We start from the raw sequence: 15,648 nt of genomic DNA on the forward strand, positions 1-15,648 counted from the left end.
TCAGGTGTTCAGTAAGCACCTGACAGATGTGCCTTGGACCCTGACATGAAAGCAGATTCTGAGCAAGGAGCAGGAAAGGCCCCTACAGACACAAGTCAGGTACTCCAGGAGCAGCCAGTGTTGGGAAGGTGTGATGGATATCCCCTCGGACCCAAGAGCCCCTGATGATAGAAAGCAGAGCTCTGAGCCACATTGCTCCCCTCAGAAAACCATGCTGGAGGCTGAGGGGCCAGCCCTAGCTCACCTTGCAGATGGTTGCCACGCAGATGTTGCCCAGATTCAGGGGGTCAATGGCTTCCAGCTTCATCCCCTCCTCAAACCAACCGCCTTCTGTGTAGACAGCTCGTACCTTAAAGGAACGGGGCAGTTGGGGAATCTTGGGGCAGGCCCAGAGGAAGGGTTGGGGAAGCAGGCTTCATTTGCTATAGGCCTGGGAAGGAAATGGAGAGAGAAAGGGGAGAGCCAGGGTCCTCACCTTCTTGAAAAGGTAAGGAACGGCATCACAGTAGATTTTCCGGAAGGTGGGGTGATGGGCCATGTCGCTTCGCCTCTCTTTTGAGAAGATGGTAGAGGCAGTGAGGAAAAGAAGGGAAGTGAAGGCAGCTAACAGGGCTATCTCCACGCCTCCCCCAGCAATGTGGGGACTGCTGAGCATATGCTCCAGCTGTATCTCAGCAGCCCCCACCCCAGACTAGCAGATAGATGGGTCTAGCCCAGAAAGTGTCAAGAGCTCTCTGTAGGTACTTTCAGCCCTTAAAACCCAGACTCTCCCTGCACGACATGGGAGAGGACCGGGGTCGGTAGCATGTGGGTTCAAATCTTGATTTTATCACTTCTAAGTTGAGCCAATTGACTTGGTCAAGTCACTCAACCTATCTGGACCTCAGTACCATCCCCTGCAGGCTAGAGATGATAGTCTCTACCTCCCTACACTATTGTGGGATATAGACAAGGTGCTCCCAACCCAACCCCTGGGGAAGCAGAGCCTGGGGTCACTCTGGCCTGGGGCTCTGCTAACCTGACATCTTGATGCCATGGCCAACACGCCGTGACCAACCCACTGGGTGGATCAGGGGGCTCCACATATGGCACCAGAAGTCATCGTCACTGTCGCCATCCTCGTAGAGGAGCCGTAGGCGACCCCCGATTACCGTGTCCACAACAGCCATGCGCGTCCGTGACACTTGGGACTTGTCCACCACCTCCAGTCGCATACCCTGCCGAAAGGGGTACTTCATGCTCTCCACCATCTGCAATGACATCAGAACGCAGGCCTCTGTGGCCATGGGAAGGATCCTCCCACCCGCCTCCCTGCTCTGTCTCTTCAAAGTAAGCAGAGGACAGGGAAGGCGTAGTGGAATCCCCCCACACTAAGTCAGGAGGCAGGAGATGAGCCCTCTGGTCCTGCCAGGATCACCTTGGCCCTGATCCCCTAGAACATTGAGGGAAGGCACACAGCTCCCAAGGGGGTGCACCACTTCTCACCACCAAAGTGCCAGTAAGTCAAGATGGTAGGATTTACAACACGAATTTCAAACCAAGTAAACTCAACAGACCCAGAGAGGTCAAGCAACTTGCCCAGAGTCACATAGACTCACTAGTGCCAGAGCTGGGCCTTGAACCTAGTGTCCAGTCTATGCTCTTTATAGGCTCTGCACAGATCCCCTGGCACCCTACTCTTCCCTCTACCTCCCAGCCCTCTGGCACATACAAGACTCAGGGCCAGAGAACTGAGTTTCCTCATGTCTCCATGTGTCCTGTGTCCAATTCCCACTGACCCTAATTGGTTGTGGCTCTGAAATGCTCTCATGGCACCTCAGCAGCAATTCACACCCCCTCTGACCCAACAAGGGACAATGACCAAGATGCCTATGAGCTGTTCTACAGAGAGCCACGGTGGTAGGGCATGAGTGAGGGAGTAGGAAGTTCATTTTGTTCACTGTGACTTCGCCGCTGTCCTGCCTGGGGTAGGGAACAGGTATGGTATAAGGCTTTTCCAGCTGCAGGGCACTGCTGGCTCAGGGAGAACCAGTCCTAACCTAGGTGTGGTGGTGACAGACTAAGACAGAGCAGTGCTATTTCCAAGTACACCAGGAGAGGGAGCATCTCAGAGGGCACAGAGCAGCCATCAGGAAAAGCTGACACAGTAGTCCTAAACCATACAGCTCCTTCACCTAACAGCTCAAGGGCTGGAATACATCCTGATGCTGATAGCACAGGGTGAGGCCTGGGCTGGGCCTCCCTCATTTTCCCCAACATATTCCCTTCCTCTATAGCCAGCACAGTGCAGCCCACACCCAACAACACATTACTACCCTCATGTGTTTGGGACAACACAGTGGAAAAGCAGAAAGTAGGATTGATTCATTCCTACATTCTCAGCTCTGAGCACAAAACTAGGCACAGAATTAGTGCCCAATTCATGTTTTTCCTTGAGTGAATGAATGAATAAACATATACACACATATACCTGACCTTTGCCAATGGGTCATTTGTTCATTCAAAACATTTTACTGAGTGCTGACTATACTGCTGTCATCAATGGGCCATATCTGGATGAGAGCTTTTTCCACAAACCCATCCCTTTCTATCCTCCCCACCCCCAATCTTCAGAGGGGGCTTGGCAAGTCAGTGACTCTGAGTGCTTTCCAAGGGAAAAGGCTGTCCCATCTAAGCTGTGGTCTCCACGTCAAAGCAAGCAGTGCTTTAAGCCCCTTCTCCTCGAGACAGTGACCTCCCAAGGACCAGCTCCCTAGCAAGCCTGTCTGCAACTCTTGTACCCACAACTGGTCTCACGGTGCCTTCCCATTCCCTGCCTGTGTCATCTTCTTTCCCCAGCCAGGCGCTGGGGCTGTCTCATCGCACTCGTGCATCCCTTCCAGCATGCACTGGAGGACTGGGTATGTAACAGTTGGCATGTGCATCCCCTCCAGCATGCACTGCAGGATTGGGTATATATCAGTTGGTGTGTGCTTGCTGAGTTGCTCACAGGGAGCCTGCCCCTCTCCCCAGAATCATGCTCCTTTTACTTTAAGCAAAAAAAAGAGACCACCTTGATAACCCCAGTGGTCTGCATCATCCACCATGATATGCCTCATCCTAAAGCAAGGGCCACCTGAGAAAGTGAAGGATCACCTCTAGTGACCAAATCTGTCAACTGTGCAAGGCATTATGGGAAATACAGGAGAAAAAGCTTAGTTTTGTTAGAGAGAGAATGTGGAGAATATGAAAGAAAATTAACAACGCAGAGAGGTAAATAGCAAATAAGTAGTACCCAGTAGTCATCAGATGAGTGGATACGGAAAATGTGGTACATCTACACAATGGAATACTACTCAGCTATAAAAACGAATGAAATACTGCCATTTGCAACAACATGGATGGACCTTGAGAGAATTATATTAAGTGAAACAAGTCATGCACAGAAAGAAAAATACCACATGTTCTCACTTATTGGTGGGAGCTAAAAATTAATATATAATTCACACACACGCACACACACACACACAAAAAAACCGGGGGGGTGGGGGAAGAAGATATAACGACCACAATTACTTGAAGTTGATACGACAAGCAAACAGAGGGGACATTGTTGGGGGGGGTGGGAAGAGGGAGGGAGGTTTTGGTGATGGGCAACAATAATCAGCCACAATGTATATCTATCGACATAATAAAATTAAAAAAAAAAAAAAAAAAAGTAGTACCCAGTAGTTCAAATAAGGGAAAAACCATTTTTACTTTGGGGAAAAAAGCCAGGAATGCTTCTTTCGGGTGCTCTGAACTGCTCATTGCTGAAGGCCAACTCTTCACTAGCAGAGGCCCATGACATGCAAACTTTTCACCTGGCATATAGTGCCTCGGGTGAGATGGCCTGATTTCTACTCCATGTTTATTTTCCACTGTCGGCTTCCACACTACCCATTCCCTACCCATCCAGGTGAAATTCAAAAGCCATTTTCTCCATGAGGCTTTCCTTGATACCTGCTCCTTCTCTGAGGCAACATGGTCAGTTCAACCATGTGTCCTGGCTGCACCTGCACTGCATCACCCTGCACACTTACCCAGGGTGACACGGGGACACCACTGTGAGCACCTGATTCAGGAGACCTCGAATAAGCACCTACATATGAGAGCCCCACAGTGGGAGATCTGGCACAGAGAGGTGGGAAGGGCAGTCCTCACAGTATACCCTTTTGATCCCTTTGATTTTTTACCATGTGCATGTATGACTTTTTAAGTTAAAGAACTAAATAACTTTTTACAATTAAAAATAAAAGCCATATAGATGATTGTGAGGCACATCCCTGGATAAGAACCAAGGCTATTTTACAACTATTCACATGCATGACTTTCATTTCCTCTGCTAGACCAGAGATTCCTGGATGGCAGGGCCTTTATTCCCACAGTGTCTTGTATACAACAGGTGCTTAATAAAAGCTATTGAGTGAACACTCCTGAAAAATGCTATGAGCAAAGGTAAGGATCTGGAAGAGCAAAAGGCAGACAAAGCAATGTGATCGATGTGGCTAGATCAGAATCTGGGTGGGGAGGCAACTGACGTTACGCTAGAAAGCAGATGGCAACTGCCCCACAGCAAAGTTTGATGACAACATCCTTGAGAAATGTGGAGGTGCTGAAGAGCGTCAGCAAGGGAGTCTTAGAAAAAATACTCTATTGAGTAGCATGAAATGTGGATAAAAACAGGAGAGGGGAGGGAGGGTGATCAGTTAGGAAACCCAAAGGGCTCACTGCCAGACCTTGATATGGAAATCCACAGGAAGTGTCCTGGAACCCACCAACCGCTTCATGAGGTAGCCCTTCCAGTCAGTGAACTTGGCGTGGATGGCTGCAGAGACACCAGCAGAATCCTGGTTACACAGACTGACAGCAGGGGCTCAAGGGCTGACACAGAGATCAGCAGAGGGGATTGAACATTTATTTTCACTTCTTCAGGCCAGCAATAACCTCATCTCATAAAATGAGGCTCGGCAACTTGGATCTGCTCCAGGGACTCTGGGACGGGGGGGTGCAGGAAGCAAGGGGGCAAGTGGGTTCGGTTCTAACATAAGAAAGAGGGCTCCCCTCTGCCTAACACAAGACAGAAGCCCCCCCTCCCACCTAACACAAGACAGAGGGATCTCCCTCCACCCAACAAGACAGAGGGCCTCCCCTTACCTAACACGACATGAACACAGAGGGCCCCCCGCACCTAACACGACACAGAGAGCCCCCCTCTACCTAACATGATACAGAGGGCCCCCCTCTACCTAACATGATACAGAGGGCCCCCCTCTACCTAACACGACTTGGAGAACTCCTCCTCTTCCAAGGGCCCTACAGGAACCAGGACAAGGAACATTCTCATTAACTCACTCCGAGGGGGCACCAGGATCTTGCTGTTGATGGCACACCAGCCAATGGGGTGGACATCCACAGTTCCCAGGTTGCACCAGAAGTCATGGCTGGCGTCATTTTCAAAGCCTTCATACCGGAGCAGCACCCGATACCCTGAAAGGAAAAAAAAAGGGGGCAAGAAGGGGAAGGATGAGATGGGGAAAGGTATATTCTTAAGTCCTCTCTCTTCTCTAGCCTAAGCCAGAGTTCCTGCTGCCTATTCTAAGAACACCATCCAGGCAAAGAGGATCCCTGTTGTCCACAATAGTCAGCCAAAATAAATTCAGGCCACTTATTTGGAAAGCATTTTGACTTGGTGCTGAGAATTAATTTTCTGTAGCCTGATCATCCCTGGAGTAAACTTAAAAAATTAGAATTTCCAAACTTGCCAAGCTCCTTAGTCCCCTCTAAGGTAGGAGAATCCCAATGGGGGCAGAAACTTCATTGGGTATATTTTTGTTTGTTTGTTTTATGAAGTCAATTTCTACCTACAACACTGCCCACCCATCTAAAGGTGTCACTCTAGACAAATCCCTGCCCCTGCCACAGGAACACTCACCTGCTGCCTGGATGACAGAGGCGATCCAGTACACCCGGCTGGGGAGCACGGCATCACTGTTGAGCACCTCCACCTTCATGCCCTTCATCACATCCTCCCACTGGTCATAGAGGGGGACCTGTGTGGTGATGAGAACATTCGAGGGGGAATGAGCTGCCTCATGGACTGAATCATCGAGTCCTTCTTCTGCATCTCAGCTTTTCACATCACCCACTGTGTGCAGAAAGCCAGTCCTGGTACTAGGGATGAAGAGATGAACAGGACATGTCTGCTGTCCTCAAAGAGCTGAGCCAGGAAGTTGGGGTGATGTTGGGCAGGGCAGTGATTTAGAGACCCAGAGTCAGAAAGACCAGGGTTCTAATCTTTGAAGGACCAGCTCCTAACTGTGTCACTTTGGGCATGTTACACCTTGTTGAGTCTCAATCCTTTTGTGGCTGTGCCAGCCCATGCAACAGTAACACTTTCCCAAGCCGGGCATTGTTCTTGGCATAAATATTAGCTCCTTCAATCGTCACTCAAACCCAGGTAGTAAGTATTATAACCCTGTCCTTTACACAGAGCTGTCTACCCACCAACTAGCCCTACACATCCTTCTATTAAATTCTGTGCCCCCGCCCCTCCACTGGGCTGCTTTTGGTTGCCTTCCCAATACCTAATCCTCACTTTGCTGCCAATGGTAACTTGATTCTCTTTTGGGGAAAGTCATCTTTTTTCATTCTCAGGCCTGGCTTAAGCTGGTTGGGTACCCCATTCCATCTCCCTGATCAGAGATTGGTTCCTCACAGAACCTGGAAACAGTCATGCTAGCCCAGGCACACAGGGGCAGGCTTCTTACAGAGCACACTGAGTCACATGTGTTACATGCAAGTACTTCCCCTGGAATGAAAATGCTGGGACTTCTAGAAAATTCTGGACAAAAGAGGATTCCCCCACTAGGAAGGATGATCACCTTCATTAGCAATTCAGAGAGGAAAGGAGTTAGCCAAGTCTAATACCAACTTGTCATTGTTCAGAGCTCAGTAGCAGTTCAGAAAGGAGGCTAGGAAGTGAGTTAGAAGACTCCTTCAAGACTAAAGAGGCCTCCTCCTGGGTTTCTCTGGGTTTAGGAAATTGGTTCAAAAGACCAAACAGGAGCGCTGCTACAGGCTTCCCTCCTGATTTGCAGGATACCGCTGGCTACAGCTGCTCAATATTAAGTTCTCACACTCAAGCCCAGCTCTCCAGAGACCCGCCCTTCTGGTTTCTCAATGATAGGCGTCAGGGAGCCTTTTGCAGAAGTGGGCTCCAAGAGATATATACATCTGCCTCTTGGGGACCAAGGGGCCCAGGCCAGTACAGAAGCACCATGCTTTCAATGGCAAAACACTACGAATGAGGGTGAAAGGAGAGAGCATTTGAGAGTTGGAAAGACATTTCGACATCAACTAGCACAAAGTTCCGTTAATGTAAATGAGCAAAGTAGGAACCTCAAAGAGGGGGTGCAATCAAGCACTGTGCTAGAAGCCTTCAATAAGTGTTCATGGGAAGATCTTTTTGAAAAGAAGTGGACATAAAGGTAAAACAGAGCAAGTGGCAGAGCTGCGCTTCTCCCACCCAGACCTCACCGCTATTCTCTCCCCAGTGCCACTATCCAGCCTGGACCAGCCCTTGTGAAGCAGGTGGGGAGCACCAAAGCAAGCAGCTCCACACCTCCCTGGCTCACCCTTCCTCATCATCAGGGCACTCACGTGTTTAAAACAGCTGACTGGAGCAGCCTTGTAACTGTGATCCTTCAGGAACTTCCCCCAGTCGAAGCCTAAGACCAGAGCTGCAGAGTAGAAAGGAGAGGGTCAAGACTGGGAGCCTAAGCAGCAGCCACTCCAGGAAGTGGGATGCTGAGGACCTCACAGTGCCTGCAGAAGTAGGTCCCCCTCCTCCACCCCCAGGAAGCACCTAACAGCTCTGCCCTTACACACTCCCATACCTGCCCCATCAGTGGCCATCAGGATGGGTGAGGACCAAATTTAAAGGCTGCAAGACTCTCAGTAGAGGAACATTCAAAGGAAAATTTCTCACCCTTCTCCCAGAGAGAGGGAAATTTAAATATCCAGGGCTTAAATTCTGCAGACCTCCCCTTATCCCTCACTGGCCACACTCAATCTAAACAGGAGGTGGGAGGAGGTGCACGCACCTAAGCCCTCCAGCCCTCCAGGCCGTGGAGCTTGTCAATTTCAATGAGACACGCAAACTACAGTGGAGCTGCTTCATGTCTACATTTAATTTGTTCAGAAATTGCTACACACGGGCCGAGCCCGTGGCGCACTTGGTAGGGTGCTGCGCTGGGAGCGCGGCGACACTCCCGCCGCGGGTTCGGATCCTATATAGGACTGACCGGTGCACTCACTGGCTGAGTGCCGGTCACGAAAAAACGACAAAAAAAAAAAAAAAAAGAAATTGCTACACACAGAAAGAGAACATTCCTTTCCTTATTTCACCACCCCTCCACACCTCCCTTCAAACCAGACCTGGGCCCCCACTGCCCTAGTGAAACAGAAGCCATAGGGATAAAAGCAAAGGGAAACAAAAGAAGCTAATTATTGGCTTTTGAATTATCAAGGGTAAATGTTCTGGTAATTTAAGGGTGATTGAAGGAATTTTCTGGGTAATTTCCACAACATCCAACAGGTGAAGATGCAATCCCCCCGGAAGCTTGGGTCAGGGCACTTTCTAGCTGGCCTTCTTTTTCAGTCATCACTCCAAGGAAGGCCCCCCAGTCCCGGCTCCTCACCCCCGCTGCTTCCTGAGTACTGATACTCTGCCATCTTACCATCTTGCCCTGTTGGTGTCCCATCTGCCAGCTGTCCTGTCCCTTGGGAGTGGAGGAAGGCCCCAATTTTGGCAGACCAGGCTGCCTTGTGCAGGACTTTGGCTTTCTTGGTAGGTGGTTTTCCCTGGAGGGAAGAGAGAATGTGTGTAGGCTAATGCCTAAGAACAAAGCTCTGGATTTAGACTGCCAAGTTTGGCCCAGTTACCTTTTTTGGGCTTTGATTTCTTTGTTTGTAAAACAGAATGATGATAATAATGATGCTTAGCTCGGAGGGTGGTTGTGGGGGTGGGAGGGGACAGTGGAGTGCAGAGCAGGGAGGGGTGCCTGTCCTATCTTTTAAGCCTTCACTTCTTCCAGGAACCAACCTCTACCTAAGAGGTTCAATTCTGTCATCTCATTCCTCCAGTTCTCCTACAGATCTATAGTAGAGAATGGGTTTCGGTGGGGGCCAGAAACTCTAAACAGGGAGACAACATTTTGTATATAACGTGAATGTTCTGGAAAGAGGGTCCATGACTTTCATCAGGTGCTCAGAGGGGGTCCTCCCCCAAAGGGAAAAGCCGCTGATTGGTTCTGAATCTTGAAACTTAAGCACTGATCAGAAAGGCCAGGAATTTAATAAAGAGATCAGTGAAACAGAAATGTGGATTTAAATCCCAGACAGACCTAGGGTCAAATCCTGGTTCTATAATTTTTAAGTGTATACCTTTGAGTAAGTTACTAAAATTTGAGTCTTTAAAATAGGAATTTTTTAAAAATCCATTTTAGGGTCATTGTTGGTCTAAGCAGCCAAGCACTTAGCAAGTACCCTCAAGACATAGCTGTTATCAGTATTATTATTATTATTATTTTTTATTTATTTATTTTTTTAAAGATGACCGGTAAGGGGATCTTAACCCTCGACTTGGTGTTGTCAGCACCACGCTCAGCCAGTGAGCAAACCGGCCATCCGTATATGGGATCCGAACCCGGGGCCTTGGTGTTATCAGCACCGCACTCTCCCGAGTGAGCCACGGGCCGGCCCCTGTTATCAGTATTATTATTATTAGCTCCTTGAGGAGAAGGATCTTTCTATGCCTTGACTAAAATCCACAATAAGAGAAACAATGGTAACTGCCTCACAAAGGCGATAAGGTGTGTGAAGCCCTAAGCAAAAAGATCAGGCACCCAGCAACTTCTAATAAACTTTACAGCAATGGTTCTCAAGTTCAGCTGCACATTTGAGTCGCTTGGGGAGCTCTTTAAACTCCCTACATCCAAGCCACACTCCATCCCAGTTAAATCAGAATCTTTGGAGGGCCAGCCCGTGGCTCACTTGGAAGAATGTGGTGCTGATAACACCAAGGCCATGGGTTCGAATCCCTATATAGCAATGGCCGGTTAGCTCACTTGGGAGAGCATGGTGCTGACAACACCAAGTCAAGGGTTAAGATCCCCTTACCGGTCATCTTTAAACAAAACAAAACAAAAAAGAATCTTTGGGAACAGGACCCAAGCATCAGTATAACTTTCCAGGTGATCCCAATGTGCTAAAGTCAAGTTTGAGAACCAGTGTTGGGGATGTTGTCTATAGTTACTAGGAAACAACACAAGGCCAGGCACCTGAGATTTGGTTCCAGCTTCCTCAGTTCTGCTGCTCTCTTCCTACAAAGCCACGCTAGGTAAGTCATTGTACCTCCCTCAGCACGTTTATTAATAAATGCGTGGATTCATTAACACATATCTAAGAATCCTATCTCTAAAAATTCTATAAATGTCAATCATTAGAGATTGGCAAGACTTTCTAGGGGCTGCTTATGACATGGAGTCAGAGACAAGGCACTGACTTCCTAAAGCCACCATGACCCATGAACCTCCTGCCTATTTCCCAGCTTTCTTTCAAAGCATTTATAAAAGTGTGGTGTAAAGACCAAGGGTGTCAGACTCCTCAAGATTCTGATTTAAAACTTACAGAATACACCAGATTCTGGGGGAGGAGAGTGGGGAATGGAGGGTGCCTCCAAGAATCTGTAATTTAACGAGCTCCGTAAGTAGATTCCTCTGCGCTCCTTAGTTTGAGAGCATGTTAAATAGCAGGAAATTTACAACCTCAGATGGCCACCACAAGGAGCTTACCAAGCCCTCTTGGCCCATGCCTTCCGTCAGCTAGTGACTTCTGTCTAAGCACCCACATGGTGGCTGCCTCTCACCTGTAATCTAGCCAAGATACTGGCTTTCTTGGAGTTGGAGGAGTAGCTCCTGGAACAGGAGACGCTGCAGAACCTCTTGGTCTTGGAGAAGAAGGCTTCCCTTGTGCCCACGATACCACACATCTCACAAACAGCTGGAAAGAAAACTGAGTACATGACTCACCCAATATGGTCAACTCAAATCAAACAATGATTTGGGCCCTTCAAAACCTGGGGCACTGCATTAACTAAGTGAGCCTCAACCCCCACTAGGGCTGATGGAATAAGGGGAGGAGGAGGAGGTACTGGTGTATACATCTGAATATACCTCGCCTAAGCTCTGCTGCTTGGCCTCCCTTGGCTATATGTGTCAGCAGCCGAATAAAGAAAATTCATAAGGACAGCTGGGTGAACAGATGAGTGTTAGAAAGTTTAGGAGAGAGGGGCTGAGCCCGTGGCGCACTTGGTAGAGTGCTGCGCTGGGAGCGCGGCGACGCTCCCGCCGCGGGTTCGGATCCTATATAGGACTGACCGGTGCACTCACTGGCTGAGTGCCGGTCACAAAAAAAAAAAAAAAAAAAAAGAAAGTTTAGGAGAGAGGAAAGTGAGACAATTTATAGGGAGAAAAGTGCCAAAGTCACTTAACCTCTATGCTCTATTAGACTGAACTAGATGAGTGTTTCAACCCTGGCTTCACATCGGAAACACCTGGGGAGCTTTTAAAAATGCCCCAGACTGAGATTCTAATGGATTGGTCTGTGGTGGGACACTGGCATCTGTAGTTTGCTAAAAGCTCCCTAGGTGATTCTAACGTGCAGCTAGAGTAGAGAACCCCTGGACTAGATGTTCTCTAATGGTTCCTTCCAGTTCTAAGATTTTAAGAGAAGGGCTGGAAAAAGATAGAAGGCAGAAGGATAAAAGACAGGGAGAGAGAAGAGAAGACAAGACTATGGGAAAGGAAGTAAGATTCAACTGGCAGAGAACATTAGATTACTCTTCTAAAGAGCTTAGGTACCAGGGAACAGGAGTGTCATCACAGACCGTCTAGCCTGCCTCTTTTCAAGGCAGCCCACCCACTGGAGGCCCTGACACAGGGGTCCAGCAGCTGTCCAACCATCACATCTCTGACGCTAACTGGCTTTCAGATGAACCTTGGGAGTTCTTATCTGCCCACCCCACCCCAATCCTCTCATCCCAAGGTTACTCCTGTATTCTCCTATCACTCCCAACTTCCAACCCACAAGCTATTTCTTGTCCCATCTGGGACAGTAACTACAGCTCTTTAGGTTTCCTATTTTCTCAACAGCCAGGCTTAGAAATCTATAGCCTACTCATACAAAGGTAAAAGCAGCATCATGTTACTGACTGGCACCTAATATGTGCTGAATAAACATTAGTTGTGTAAGATAATGAATGAAATCACAATTTGAAGTCAGACTGCAGAAGAGTAAATGACTCTTGTAGCTACTTCTGGGCAGTCTTGGAAATGACCTGTGGGTGCTTCTGTCTCTTTTACAGGTCCTCAGACATCATACAAACAGCCTTTTACATCTAGATGGCTCTGCCCACATGGCCTGTATCCGTGACCCTCTTCATCCATAACCCCCTGACTTTCCTCTCCATCTTCAGGGGCCACTGTGAAGGCACCTGGCTCAGAACCACTGCCATCCAAGGAGCGGGGAGTCCCAGGGCTGAGCAAATGCAGGGGGGAGGTGGGCAGCTCCCCTGCTTCCCGATCCTCATTTTCTGCTTCACTTGACTCCTCCAGATAGGAGCTGCTCTCACTGCCCACGCTGCTGTTATAACTTCGGAAACTATCATAGCCACCAAACAGCTCCAAGTCGTCATCTTCCTCTTCTTCCTCCATTGGTTCTGAAGATGGAGTCTCCTAGTGGAAGGATGACACAAACCAGGCAGAAGGACTCGTGATTGGCTTTAGTGTATGGTGAGAGAAGCTGCAGACCAGCCCCCTTTCCAGTTCTTTGTTAACCCTTTTGGAAACCTTCTAAATATCCTTTTTGTAAGCACCAGGATCATTATTCCGATATACACAACATTTCTCCACCACAACCCAACAGACAACAAGACAGAAAATATGTGTTAGGAATTCACCAGGCTCCTCTGTGGATTTATAAATGATAATATTTTAACATGGTTCAAATAGAATACAACAATGTGAAAATATCCTCACTAAAACTTTCTAACCTCATTCTTCCCCACTCAGCATATGTACACCAAAATAATCTCAACTCGAAAACAATTTACTGTATCCACCAACCACAAAAAAAAAAAAAAAAAAAAAAAGTAAAAAGGGGCTGGCCAGTTACTCAACTGGTTAAAGCACAGCCTTATAACATGAAGGTCACAGGTTGGTGGCCAGCTGCTAAAACAAAAACAATTTAGGTCAAAGAAAAGTTAATTTATGACCCAGACTGCCCCAAGGAGGATTTAAGAGGCGGATGACACACAGATAGTGATGGCATAGTGGTATGCCACACATAGTGCTATATCCACAGCTTTGGATTCAGCTCTGATCCCAACTAGCTGTGGGTCCTTGGGCAAGTCATTTAACCTCTGTGGGCCTCGATTTTCTCATCTATAAAATAAGAAAAATATTTGGCTCACAGAATGTGAAATATAAATGAGAGATTTATACATGAATCCACCTAGCGTGTGGCAGAAATGGTGTGAAGCAAGGTGAAGAGTTTGGGCTCTGGGCCAGGGCTCAAATACCATCTCTAGTGCTTACTAGCTGTAGGACCTGCAGCGAATCAATCTCTCAGTGACTCAATTTCCACATCTATAAAGTGAGGACAATACCAATTATTTCATAAGATTTGGGGGAGAAGTACTCTTAAGAGATAATACAGGTAAAGCATTGAGAAAAGTGACTTGCACATAGTAAATGCTCAATAAATGTTGGCAATTATTATTGGTTAAAATGGGCTCTCAAGGGCTGGCTGGTTAGCTCACTTGGTTAGAGTGTGGGGCTGATAACACCAAGGTCCTGAGTTCAGATCCCTGTGTCCGCCAGTTGTCAAAAACAAAAAACAAAAAAACCCCAAAAACCAGCTTCTCAAATCAGACATACCTTGGCTTTGAATCCTGGCTCTACCGGTTATTAACACCGTGATTTTGTGCAAGATATTTAACCTCGCTGCCTTCAGTTTTTTCATCAGTACAACGGAAAATAACAAGCCTTCTTTAGAAGACTGTTATGAAGACTAAGATATGTAAAAAGCCCGGTTCTATTTCCAGCAGTTGGTAACAGCTCTAAAAGTGCGAGCAATTACTCTTTTTTAAGATAAGTCTTGGGGCGGGCCCGTGGCTCACTCAGGAGAGTGTGGTGCTGATAACACCAAGGCCACAGGTTCGGATCCCATATACGGATGGCCGGTTGGTTCACTTGGGAGAGCGTGGTGCTGAGAACACCAAGCCAAGGGTTAAGATCCCCTTACCGGTCGTCTTTAAAAAAAAAAAAAAAAAAAAAAAAAAAAGTCTTTATTGTGAGGAGATCGACAGGCAAGGAGACAGGAGGCAAGACTCTCCCAAATCTGTCTCCCGAGCTATTATTTTGATTCCCTATTTTATAATTCTCCTTTACCTCTGCAGATTTTTTGAGCTATTCTACTTTATATTTGCAACTGCACATGCATATAGGTTAGGAAGGAAACCAGATTCGAATATAAGGTGCCCAGAAGCCAGATGATGAACGGGTGGGTGGACTACAGGTTGCAGCAGTGCTTTTCCCACTGCTTTTGGAGGTTTTGGAGGCTGACAGACTTCATTTTCTAGCTGAGTGAACTTCCTGGGGAGTCGCACCACCTCTCTGAACCTCAGCTATTTTAACCACACAGAGGAAACAACAGCACAGAATTGCTGTGAGTGTGCGGGAGACAATGCGTGCGAACACTCCAGGCACGGAACAACGTCCACTAAGCTTTAATCTCCCTTCACCTCCCACCTGGATGTGACAGGCCTCGCAACTCCTAACGAACACGACCACGAGACAAGGAAGACAAAAAAGGTTCAGGAGCTCGCTGGTCCTGAACCCAGCCGGGGACACTGTCCCCTGAACTCATGGGACGCGGGCCCCCGCAGGATGGGAGCAAAAAGTGACGCCAATCGCCTCTGGTCCTGGTTCAGCTTAACTACCTCAGTTTATCCATCTTTCTACCCTCCACCCTCAAGGCGTCGCGAAAAGCCTCCCGGGGTTCCCTGTCCCAGTCCTCTCCCTCTCACCTCAACGCCCCGAGGCTTCTCCATGAGACCTAGCTCAGTTTCTTCGACCGTCACAAGGTGCGGGAAGCCATGTTGGCCTCGCCGCTCGCTCCGAGAGCACTCATTGGCCGCCTTCCTCAGCCGCGGGCCAATCACTTTGCGGGAAAGAGGAAAAGCCGGTTCCGCGCCCCCCCGCGTTCCCATCCCCACTGAGGGGCGGGAAAGTCGCGGGCGGTTGTGGGACTTGTAGTTCTTCCCCGGGTGCGCGTGGCGTGAGCGTTGCCACAGCGACGCGGTAATCCCGGAGCGCTGACCCTTCCGCGCCTCGTGCTGACTATTCTCATTGTTATGACCTTTTCCCCTCACCGCGAACCTCTTCTTCATTAAACGGTTATGGAACACCTCTGGTGGTCAGGTACTGTTACGGGCTCCGGGAATAACCTCGCACTCTCCCGGGTTAGAAATTTAAGGTGCAGAGCAGGCTGGTTACCTCAGTTGCT

General features: G+C 48.3%; 1 protein-coding gene across 1 annotated transcript in view; it reads right to left on the reverse strand.

Annotated features, from left to right (window-relative positions):
- L3MBTL2 (L3MBTL histone methyl-lysine binding protein 2) overlaps window positions 1-15,255 on the reverse strand; it is a 19,892-nt gene extending 4,637 nt beyond the window's left edge. The window contains exons 1-11 of the mRNA XM_063075605.1: window positions 15,170-15,255; window positions 12,575-12,815; window positions 10,949-11,082; window positions 8,760-8,883; window positions 7,681-7,760; window positions 5,954-6,071; window positions 5,374-5,508; window positions 4,758-4,846; window positions 1,019-1,250; window positions 476-552; window positions 245-349 (exon numbers count right to left, since the gene is read on the reverse strand). Coding sequence (XP_062931675.1) covers window positions 245-349; window positions 476-552; window positions 1,019-1,250; window positions 4,758-4,846; window positions 5,374-5,508; window positions 5,954-6,071; window positions 7,681-7,760; window positions 8,760-8,883; window positions 10,949-11,082; window positions 12,575-12,815; window positions 15,170-15,193 — 1,359 coding nt within the window. The 5' untranslated portion in view covers window positions 15,194-15,255. The remainder of the gene's footprint in view (window positions 1-244; window positions 350-475; window positions 553-1,018; window positions 1,251-4,757; window positions 4,847-5,373; window positions 5,509-5,953; window positions 6,072-7,680; window positions 7,761-8,759; window positions 8,884-10,948; window positions 11,083-12,574; window positions 12,816-15,169) is intronic.
- Window positions 15,256-15,648: the final 393 nt, after the last annotated feature.

The sequence above is a fragment of the Cynocephalus volans genome, chromosome 12 (assembly GCF_027409185.1).
Source record: "Cynocephalus volans isolate mCynVol1 chromosome 12, mCynVol1.pri, whole genome shotgun sequence".
Taxonomy (NCBI): Eukaryota; Metazoa; Chordata; class Mammalia; order Dermoptera; family Cynocephalidae; genus Cynocephalus; species Cynocephalus volans.